The 12135-nt window shown below is 39.8% G+C and overlaps 1 protein-coding gene across 2 annotated transcripts in view; it reads right to left on the minus strand.

Moving 5' to 3' along the window:
* Mid2 (midline 2) overlaps positions 1 to 12135 on the minus strand; it is a 95076-nt gene that overhangs the window by 4505 nt on the left and 78436 nt on the right. For both annotated transcript variants that reach the window (XM_051178021.1, XM_051178020.1), the window contains exons 6-9: positions 11738 to 11865; positions 10443 to 10586; positions 2098 to 2259; positions 175 to 382 (exon numbers count right to left, since the gene is read on the minus strand). In XM_051178021.1, coding sequence (XP_051033978.1) covers positions 175 to 382; positions 2098 to 2259; positions 10443 to 10586; positions 11738 to 11865 — 642 coding nt within the window. The remainder of the gene's footprint in view (positions 1 to 174; positions 383 to 2097; positions 2260 to 10442; positions 10587 to 11737; positions 11866 to 12135) is intronic.

The following is a 12135-nucleotide window of genomic DNA, read 5'->3' on the forward strand; positions in this document are numbered from 1 at the left end:
TATATTTCCCATGATTTTATCTTTTAAAAGCTGGCTACGTTTTCTAGCACTGGTTCTTATCATGTATCCCTTAACCTTGACTTATTGGTATTTTAGCTGTGCTATAGACTGGAATCTCCTAGGAACTTAACAGCAGAGAAGATGGGAGAAGGAAAAAAACCAATAGCCACTCACCATGTTGAAGAACCCATGACCACCTCCCAGTAGTGGCAGCCACTGTCAATGAATATATTTCCTGCTGCCCCATAACACCCAGTTCCACTAAATCTCTCTGGGGTATGGCTTTTCTTCAAAGAGCTTTCATCCTTCTCCATCTGCAACCCATCATTGGAGATCTTCAACTTCTTGTGAGTCATTTTGGGATCTAGTTTAAAGGGTTGGCCTGAAAAAAGTAAAAGAAAGGGGAAAATCACGATCAAGGCTTTAAGAACTGTGCCTTTTCCTCCTGGACCATCAATCATTAGCAGAGGATCTCCAACATGACTAAATGCAGGTCAGCTGGAATGTGGATTACATTAAGGAAGCAGACAAGACGACACAATTTGTATTAAGTAAGAATACAAGTCATCCCCCCACTAAAATGACCTTCATTCGGGCATTATTTTCCATCTGCATGAAAAATGTAGGGCTCTCTTATTAATCTTTTGATAGAAGCAATAGCCCAAGCACAAGGGAGCTAGTAGTGTTCCCATCATATATTTTGAACCTAAAAGGGACCACTCAAAGTCTCACATCCTCAAATATGTTTGGTACTTTGGTTTATTTCAGTGAGTGGGTGGGGTTGTAGGTAGATTTTAAAGAGTGCTGCATTGTTTGAGGTTGAAAAGTCTCTGTGTTGATGAGGCAATTGCTCACTAAAGAAAAACTGTGCAGGAGATGTTCGCTTTCTCAAAATTAGGGTGTGCATGTCATTAAGTGACTTTGTTACAGTGACTGCTCCATCATCAAAGATTCGCTGCAGAAACTCATAACCCTATGACAAAAACACTGTCACAGGGCCCAGGTGCTGGGTAGGGCAAGAGCTTTGGTATACAATATGCCTCTGTGACAGACACTGTGTGCTAATGCAGTGTCTACTCCTTATTTTCTTTCTCTCTCTCTCTCTCTCTCTCTCTCTCTCTCTCTCTCTCTCTCTCTCACTCAGTCTTCCAGGCTTCCTTGCTGCTAGGGATAGCTAATAAGAAGGACACTGACGTCAAACAGATTGGAAGAAATTTCCAGTTAAGCTTCTGTTTTCTGATTAAAAGATTACCAACTTTTCCCTTCTTCCTATCTTAAGGGAAATACGACATCTGCAGTTGCACTGGCCATCTGGAGGTCTTGTGAATAAACCAATGCACAAAGAAGGAGCTCCAACCTTCCATGAGCTCTCAAAGCTGCTATACTAGCCACAAACAGGCTGTCCTCAAACTTCTTGGTATGTATGTTAAAAACAAACAAAATAATTAAAACCACTATTCACTTAAGCTACTTGGAAATACTTGTTAAACTTTATCAGTTGTAATCAAGAACACTCCTGAGCTGGAGAGAAGGCTCAGTGGTTAAGAGCACTGGCTACTCTTCCAGAAGACCCGGGTACAACTCCCAGCACCCACATGGTGGCTCACAATTATCTATAATAATGAGATATGGCATGCAGGCATATAGAATTAATAAACCTTTTTAAAAGAAGAAGGAGGAGGAGGAAGGAGGAAAAAGGAGGAGGAACAGGAGGAGGAGGATTAGGAGGAGGAGGAGGAGAAGGAGGAGGAGGAGGAGGAGAAGAAGAAGAAGAAGAAGAAGAAGAAGAAGAAGTGATTTGTAGACAGTAATAAGTAATACTCTTTAACTAACTTTTTCTTCCAAGCATGGGACACAGGGATGGAAGGCAGAGGAAAACCCTTCCCTAACCTCTTTCTAGGTCACATGCTATGCTATATATCTTAGCCCGCAAACATCCATGGGTACCAACAAATCCCATACACAAAGCACAACAGTAAAGCTCCTCCACTCAGTACCACTGCTCTCACACATTATGATGGGAGTCTCTCAGGCTAATTGTCCTCCCTGGCACAGAGAGGAAAATGGGTCTTTCCTCTTAGAATCTCCACAACGTACTGTTTGTTTTTAGTCTGGTGGGTTCGCTGCTCCGGCTGCCAGCTTGATTTATGGCTTTCACAATAAAGATGTAGCGTGTGCCACTCTGGAGTCCGTGAACTGTGTAATGGTTCTGTTTAATGTTGGGCACAATCATCCAGCTATCCACTGAGTTGTACAGGCCTATAAAGTGGAGAAAGACAAAGGCATCAATCAACAGGTTTAAAAAAATGCCAGGATTAGTTGCAGAGAGGGAGGAGTGATGAGCAGAGGGGTCAAGATCAGGCTGGAGAAACCCACACAAACAGCTGACCTGAACAAGGGGGAGCTCATGCACCCTGAGACTGACAGCTGGGAAACCAACATAGGACTGACCTAGACCCCCTGAATGTGGGTATCAGTTAGGAGGACTGGGCAGTCTATGGGGCCTCTGGTAGTGGATCAGTATTTATCCCTAGTATAGGAATGGACTTTGGGAGCCCATTCCACATAGAGGGATACTCTCTCAGCCTAGGCACATGGGGAAGGCCTAGGCTCTGCTCCAAATTATGTGACAAACTTTGAAGATCCTCCATGGAAGGCCTCACCCACCCTGGGGAGCAGAAAGGGGATGGAGTGGGGGTTGGTGGAGGGAACAGGGGAGGACAGGAAGGTGAGGGAATAGGGATTGACATGTAAAACAAGCTTATTTCAAATTTAAATAAAAATTATCATAAAAAGCCAGGATTAAAAGAAAAACAATGAAAATCAATCATAACCCACCCATGTGAATTCATTTTGTTTTCTTCTGAGCCTTGAAACAGGCAATGAGATGAACCAGGACTTATGATTCTATTATTTATTTGTCATACACTTAGATGTGTGCCAGGCTTCTGGCACCTAGCCACCACTCACCAAAGCCAATTTTTACCATTTTTCTGCCAAGGAACACAAGAATGGTCACTATTGCAAATGGTGGAATCCCTGCAGTTATGTATCTTTACTATTGGAGTCCGTTTCTGTGTGAACTCAGTCTGCTCTTGCATGGGCAGAACAGTTTCTGTACATAGCTCAGCAACATGAAAGCTCAGAGCAGAAAGGCCACCTAGGTATGAATGTCCTTCATTTCACAGGGTAAACAGGATGGAAGGATTTGCCCATGCTCATAGATGGTGCTCAAAGTAGAACCCTGTGATCTTTGTATCCTGCGGTGGTGTGTTTGTGTGTGTGTGTGTGTGTATGACCATATATAGCCCTTTCTCCCTATAAGATAGACTTTCAGAGCTATATTACTCTGCATTTGCACCTCAAATGCACCCTTACTGTCCTAATCTGCTGGAGTCAAAATGACATGACAAAGCAGGACAGAATCTGCTTGCTCTGATAGGACATGTTTTTAGCTCTTCCTCGATATACATATGTATATGTGGTGGTTTTAATGAGAATGTTTCCCATAGGCTCAGATGCTTGAATACTTAATCTGCCTTTGGTAGCACTGTGTGGATAGCTTTAGGAGGTATGGTTGGAAGAAGTGTGTCACTGAGGTTTTTAAAAGCCATGTGCCATTCATAGTTCGTTCTTTCTGCTTCCTGTTTCAGTTCAATATGTGAGTTATCAGCCTGATGTTCCTGCTGCCATACCTTAGCTATGCCATCATAGACTCTAAGCCACTGGAACCATAAGCCCAAATAAACTCTTCTTCTGTAAGTTGCTATTGTCATGATGCTTTATCACAACATAAGAATAACAATTTAGAGTGTGTGTGTGTGTGTGTGTGTGTGTGTGTGTGTGTGTGTGTGTGTGTACACTAAGGCTTTAGTTTCTAATATCAGTGTCCTACTAAAAGTAACCAAGGCTTCTGGGAAAATAGCTGATTTGAAGGTTTGGGCAGGATACAGTTAAAATGAGTCTGCAATTTTTTTTTTGACCAGAAAAAAAGGCTCACTCAAACCCTGGAGTTGCCTTGAAAGGCTCTCGCTGGAAATTTACACAAGAAAAATGGAGGTATTAAAAAATCTATATCACTGATGAAAATGCGATGAATAAATTAAAAAAAAAAAACAAAATGGGGAGAGGCTCTTGCTACACAGAGGAATATTGAGTGACAGTTTGTAAGCGTGGGAAAGAGTCCTCCACTGGAAAACTGTCATTTCACAATCATCATATAAAGACTGTATAGAACAAAAATCATCAGTTGATGCTCAATTGGGGGTGAGAGTGAGGTGAGATGGGTTTGATGAAGAAGCAGTGTATTTTTAATGGTTTTAAACATCACCATACAGATTGCTTCTTGATAGCAGACAAAAAAAACAGAAATACACAATTTTAAAAAGGTCAGGTAATCAAAATTAGCACCAAAATGTAATGTAAACGGACATTGCATCCATCCAGACATGATGTCCTAAGAAGTATACTGTTACTGTTACATTCCATCATCTATGCACTATTGCAGTGAGGAATGCATGCAAGGAATATAACTGTGAGGAAGTATCAGATAAACCCTAATTTAAAAAATGATAGAGTCTTCCTATATAGCCTAGGCTGGTCCTAGGCTGTAATCCTCCTGCCTGGAATTATTGATGTGTACCACCACACCTAGAAAACAGGCATTGTTGCCCTTCCCTGATAATGAGATTGATGATTAACTTATCCACCATCATAGAGCCTTCATCTAGTAGCTGATGGAAACAGAAGCAGACACTCACAGCTGAACACTGAGCCGAACTGGAATCCAGATGCAGAGAGGGAGGACAAGACCAGGCTACAGAAACCCACAGACAGCTGACCTGAACAAGGAGGAGCTAATGGGCCCCCAGACTGATAGCTGGGAATCCAGCATTGGACCGACTCAGACCCCCTGGACATGGGTCTCAGTTAGAAGGACTGAGCAGTCTAAGGGACCTCTAACAGTGGAACCAGGATGTATCCCTGGTGCACGAAAGGACTTTGGGTCACATCCCCCATGGAGGGACACTCCCTTAACCTAGAGGCAGGAAGGAGAGCCTAGTCCCTACTCCACATGACTTGACAGATTTAGATGACCCCTCCTAGAAGGCAGCACCCTACATGTGGAGTGTGGTGGGGGGATGGGATGGGAGGGTGGTGGTGGGGGCATGAGATGGTGGGAGACAGCGAGGGAGGGAGGGAGGAAAAGGGGACTGAGATTGATATGTAAACTAAGAAAAATAAATCTTAAAAAATAAAAAAGACAATAGGCATTGTTTTAAATGATAAACATTATCTGAGACAAAGGAGGACTGAGGAAGTCTACTGGGCTAAAGAAAGCCAAATATACAATAATTAAAAGTACAGCTAAAGCCTAGATTATCAAGGTCAATGCTGGGCTCTTTTTATATTATAATGAAAATGAATGAATTAATTGTGAAACCTGGAATACAAATGGAGAGCTATATAAAAGTATTATGTGGTTTTTGAGTTTTTGAGACAGAATTTCACGATGCAGCCCAGGCTGGCTTTGAACTCACAGAGATCCACATGTCTCTGATATTAAATTTCTTAAAGTTGACAGATGTATAAAGGATTAGGAACTTTGGAGAAGAAAGGACAGAAAAAAATGTAAGAGTAAGAAGATAGAGAGCAGAGGTGTGATTTGCCATCTTCTCAGCCACACTAAACCAGTGTAATGATAACTCATAGTTAAGTGTGGATGCTGGCTCTGAGTCTGCATAAGAATGGGTCTGTGAGAGCTCAGGACTCTGTAACACCAGTTCTAGGTGATTTTATGCCTTCTTCTGGCCTCACAAACACCACAGATGGTGCATGTGCATATATCCAGGCTACCACTCATATACATAAAATAAACATATATAAATAAACAAACCCCAAAACAAAAAACAAAAAAAACAAAAAAAAAGAGTGGGCCTATCACCAGTCAGGCATGGATGGAAGAAAGGTTCAGGAACATTACCCTTCACTGATAAAAAGGATTTGATACTGCTAGATTCGGAAAGAGAGGTAATCACTGCCTTAAGGTATATACACATTAATGCCCCCACAGGGCTTAGATGGACAGTTCCAATCTAATGGTCATACAGATAGCTCTGGTTAAACAAAATCAAAAGTTATGATTCTGGGAAAGGCACTCAACAAGATGGCGGGAGTTAATAGAGATATGAGATAGAGAGGATGTCAGGGAGAGCAATCACAATACTCTTGTTACATATATGAAATTGTCAAACACACACACACACACACACACACACACACACACACACACACACAAAACAATTTCCTTATAGGAAATCTACATTGAAGAATATAGAGTTGAAAAATGTAATGGATGCAAATTATTCTCAAACGGTTCCAAAAATACAGAGATAATGGTAACAGATAAAAAAAAAAGTAAAATATTACCAGCAAGCAAATATGGGTAAAAAGTACAGGGTGTTCTTTGTACAGGTATTGCAATTTTTCTTTAATTTTGAAATCATTCTGTGTGTGTGTGTGTGTGTGTGTGTGTGTGTGTGTGTGTGTGTGTGTGTGTCTAGGATGGAAGACAAGCCTGGGTGTCATTCCTCAGGCACTATTTTTTTTTCTGACATAGAGTCCCTCAATGGCTTGGGACTAATCCAGTAGGCTAGCTTGTCTGGGCAGCAAGCCCCTGGGACCTACCCATTTCTACCTCCCCAGCACTGGAATTACAAGTGTATTAATCATACTAAGATGTATTTACACAGGTTCTGGGGACTGAACTCAGGTGCTCACAATTTACCACTGAATTATCTCCCTCAATAGCACTCCTAAGTTTATAAAGGAAAATAAACCATTTTGTGGGTATCAGTAAGACTTGGTATGATGGCCCCTACAAGTGAATCATGGAAATGAAAGCACACCTCTTATTCAAAGGGAAATGCCAAAACATGAAAATTGAAGAGACAAGGTGTACATGTGTGACGGAGACAACTGCATCAGGGAAAAGATAGTGATGAAGTTCTTTCTTTTGTATCAAAGTGATACAGACTGCCTAACCAGATTATGCCCAATGTTCTAGGAATGCAAACAAACAAACAAACAAAAAAAGCAGGACTGGAGAGATGGCTCAGGGGTTTGTCTTCCAGAGGTGCTGAGTTCAATTCCCAGCAACCACATGATGGCTCACAACCATCCATAATGAAATCTGGTGCCCTCTGCTGTCATGCATGGATATATAAAGGGGGAACACTATACATAATAAATGAATCTTAAAACACACACACACACACACACACACACACACACACACACACACACACACACACACTGAGCCAGAAAGATAATGTAGCAACCAGGAAGACAGACAACTGTTGGAGTTCTCATTCAAGAGTATGGTCTGAAACCTTACTGATTGTAGTCATTTAAATCTTACAAGAGGTAGTAGGAAAGCTCAAGTCAATGGAAAAAGTGAAAATGGGGAAGTAGAGCTACCTCTTTCAGCTTAACTTCATCAACAAGATGACCGGGTAGGGGGCACATTCCTATTATCCCTGTACTCTGGGAGTCTGAGGCAGGAGGATTGAGAGGAAAATCAAATGTACTGCAAGGTAGAAACAAGATGTAAGGGGGTCTGGGCATAACAGGATGCAGAGTCAAGGGTAACAAGATAAAATGCAATAGGCATAAATTGAAAGGTTTGGGTTGAATGGATATAGAACTTATCATACATAGGAATCTCAGTTAAGTGTATACTTGGAAACATTCAGTAGTCAATGTAGCTGCCAAAAATGTACAGACAGAACAAGAGGGAAGTGGCTCATGACAAGAAATATGTCTGGCGACACACCTGAGTTTGTAGAATGCTTGCCCAGTATGGAGAGAGCTCTAGATTCCTTCTCCAGCACTACATAAAACCAGATGTGATAGGTAGTACATGCCTGCAATCCTAGCACTCAGGCAGTACTGAAAAGAATCAGAAGTTCAAAGTCACTCTCTGCTACACAGCAAATTCAAGGCCAGCCTGAACTACAAGAGACCCTGGTCTCAGAAGAGGAAAAAAGACACAATTCATCTATCCTCTGGGGAAGTCAAACCACTTTTGGAGTACTTACAGTCACTTTTGACAGAAAGCACATTTTAAAAGCACTTTGACCAACAGAAGATTGTTCATAAAAAAGAATACTATGCTAATAGGATCTGAAAAACATATTGTACAAGGAGCATCTAAAGAACTAAACTATTGAGTCATAAAAATGTAACTTTAGTAGTTACATATGAGTTACCTAAAATACCTGAGAAACTGTTATGTGAAAGAAGGAATAAGTTTGTTAGTGACACACAAAAAGATTCATTAAGGTATAACAAACTTGAAGTCTGGCAGTCACGGGTTTGGATCTTGACCTCATCATTTTGGAGTTCCATGTCCTTGGGAAACTCACTTGACTTGAGCACCAATTTCTTCACATATAAAATCTCTTTAAGAAGGCTAAGAGCACATGAGGACTAAATGAGAGAGACTATTTGTGAACATGGCAAAGCAGAAAGCACACACAGCTTTACTTCTGTCCTTATTAACAGCTTTAATTCTATCATTATTTACAAAGAGAAACGGGCCTCTTCCAAGGAAGTACTGGAAATAATGTATAGCTTCTCAACAATCAAATGAACTGTTTTCATGAAAATGAACACACACTCACTGGCAACATTCAAGCAGAGATGTTTACTTATCTGATGGAAGAGAAGACTAGGCTAATTATTTTTGAGGGCTCATTCCAACTCTAAGATGCTATTAACTTTATTATTAGTAGCATTAGTAGCAACTTCTTTAGGCCTTATTACAAACGACTCTATAGCTTTGAGACAGAGGTGATAATTTTTAGTTTGTCAGTTCTCATTCACTCTGGGAGATGATTGCTCTTCCCCTATCAGGAAGGCAAAGGACAGTTCCTATCTTTGACATTGCCTCCCAGAACTTATAGAGCTTGTGACCTCTGAAGGGGTATTCAGGAACATGCTACATGATCCAAGTGGCTTATATTGGAGCTGCATGAGGCATGAATTTTATGTTTTACTCACAAATAGCCTCTTGACTGTCCTCCCCACTGTCACAAAACAGAATTCTGCCCATGAATTGTCACCAAATAAGAAAAGAAAGCCCATAAGGAGGGTTTATTTGATTAAAGTCTACTCATATTGGTCTGTGAGGATAAACATAAATACAAAGTGCAAAGTAAAAGAAACTATTAATTTGTAGCTTTGCAAAAGTAACTGCTTGAAAACATCTTTGATCCTGCTTTGTTCCTGTTATGGGATATTTGTACAGTGTGTGAAGATAAATTTTTGTAATTGGCCTAATAAATAGCTGAACGGCCATTAGTTAGGCAGGAGGTATACAGGTAGGACTTCTGAGCAGAGAGCGGAAAGAGGAAGAGATAATAGAGGTTCCAGAGACAGAGAGGAAACAGGAGATTCAAGATGGAAGAGACAAGATGGAATGTCACGTAATAGAACATAGATGAATAAAATATGGGTTAATTTAAGTTATAAGAACTAGAACAAGCCTAAGCTAAAGGCCAAGCTTTCATAATTAATAATAAGACTCCATGTCATTATTTGGGAGCTGGCTGGGACAAAAAAAAAGACTGATTTAATTTCCATTGCTTCCTCTTCCTCCACCCCGCCCCCCTTCCTGTGAACTGAGGGGACTTTTCTGTTTAATGCCTACTGAAAGCAATCAATCAGTTCATTTCTTACTATGGCTGGTCTTGCCCCAGTTCAGCAGAAGATGAAACCATCTTAACACATGGACTGAAAAACAGCCTTTTAAACATCTCTAACTATGATCCATTGGTACGGTGTTTTGTTTTACTTTATGACACAGCTCTTGAAATTGCAATTCTACTACCTCAGCCTCCTTTTTGTTGGAATTATCAGCTTGAACCACTGTACCTGGCTCTGTCATGGTTTTATATTTACTGGAATTATTTGTGGAAATGCAGAAGTACTAAAGAGATGAATAAACACAAATAGGTATAATAAAGGAAGTAATGGTCTTTGGACATAATTTTATCATGATAATGAAGTGGAAGGAGACTCAGAGAGAGAGAGGTTCACACACAGAATGATGGTGACTTAGTTACCCAGGAACAGATAGATATTAAGCAGCACTTTGGATCAATGTTGTGGTATGGACTGAGAAAAGGCTAAGGATTACATAAACCATTATGGCTTATTCCAGTGACTCCCCAGCAAGAAAATACACAAGTGGCTTGTCACCATCAGTAATGTTTTACAAAACCCTGGGGAGCTTACACTGTCTATGAAAGTCTATACTAAACAACCTCACATGTCTTACAAACACTTGCCTCGTGGCGCACCGGCCAATCTTGAGCAGCTTACTGCTTCCTTACATTTCCTTATCTCTGGCCACAGGCCCCAACTACACCATGACTTACTGATGAAGTTAGCCTGGCCAGTGAATATGGTGTACTGAAGCTCATAGGAGCTGATGCTGAACTCATCGTCTGAGATCCAGTGCACTGTAATGGTGTCATCGGAGGCAGTACAGAGTTCTTCTCGGATAGATGGTGGATTGGGGGCTGAAAAAAAAAAAGGAGAGAAAATGGTAAGGAAATACCCTGTCTCTTCAGAAGAGGTAGGAGTTTTTGTTTCTTGTATTTGTTTACAGTCATGGGGAATTAAGCCCATGCTAGACAAGCACATACCACAGAGCAACATCCCCAGCTCTGGAGAAATTGTCTTAGTAGACAAACTTTGGCAAGAACCATACAGACTGAAGCAAAGTGATAAGACCATAAGCTCTCCCCAGCTACTTTTGTAACAAATATATAAGACTAAGTAATTGTGATTGTTTCTCTGCTTTTCTAAAATGCCCATAAAAACACATACATAGATAGCTGAGAAAAATACTATTTTCTTGTTACATGGGCTTCATCATCTTTTTATTTCAAAATAATCTTTTCCTAGACATTTGGTAGTATTTAAAATGCAAATTAATAAGAATTTCCCACTGTAAAATAAGCATCACCACATAGATTTGTTATGAAGAATAATGATACAAAATAAATATATAGAGTCTGGAATGAAGTAGATAACAAGTAAGAGCTGCACTGGTATAATAACAACATAGCTAAAACAATAAGGTTACTGTGCGTAGATTGTTCTCAAGAAATGACCATTGAGTAATCCTAAAAGTAGCTAGAATTTTTAACAAGCTGGCTTCATCCTATACTTTCTTTGTATTCTTCTTCATGGATAACTATTAGTCTTTATTTCAATCAGTTTAAAAATTACAAGCTGTCACTTCTGACACCTATTTGATACATAAAAACTTTATCTGGAAAACTAAACCTGAGTCCTAATAGTTCAGGGAAATAACATGTTATTTTATAAGAAATGAATTTGACAAATTGGTTTCGATAAAACTATTCCTTTTTAGTGCGGACTGAACTACATAAAATACTGGTCAAGCTCTTTGCCAATGAGCCACAGTGTCCCAGATGTCCACTTTTCTTTTATGTAACATGAACTAAAATATATTGTTTCTAAAATAGTACATGTGGTCCATAACCATACCACCCTGAACATACCTGATCTTTTCTGAAAAGGTACATGTGTTATGTACCTTTATTTAAAACTTCTAATCGTAAATCTTTTCCTTTTGATATTAGACTAAAAGGGCACAGAAATTAAAAAAATAAATAAAAAGGAAAGCACAGTACATTCACACCTGTTAAATAGTCTAGCCCCTCCAATAGTTTCTTTTCTTTAGAAAAATCTAAAGCAAAATTTTCAAAGGCATCATTAAAATTGATGTCTGGAATCAGAACTTGAGAAGATGCAGTTGCCATAGCGACCCTGAAAAGGAAAAAAAAATACATCAATATACATCAAAATGGGCTTGGAACCTTCATCTAGTGTTTGATTTCTGGTTTAACAAGGTAAAAATAAATCACTTGTAAGTGAAAATACCATATCTCTGCCTTTCCAACGGAAACAGTTTCAATTTTAATCATAAGGAACCAATTAAGACTTATACCATATTTATACACATATGTTCACCCCTCAAACACACTCCTCCATCCTGTCTTAATTTTGAGAAGTAAATACAGGATTTTTTCCCCTCTG

This window comes from Phodopus roborovskii, unplaced genomic scaffold (genome assembly GCF_943737965.1).
Source record: "Phodopus roborovskii unplaced genomic scaffold, PHOROB, whole genome shotgun sequence".
Classification (NCBI taxonomy): domain Eukaryota; kingdom Metazoa; phylum Chordata; class Mammalia; order Rodentia; family Cricetidae; genus Phodopus; species Phodopus roborovskii.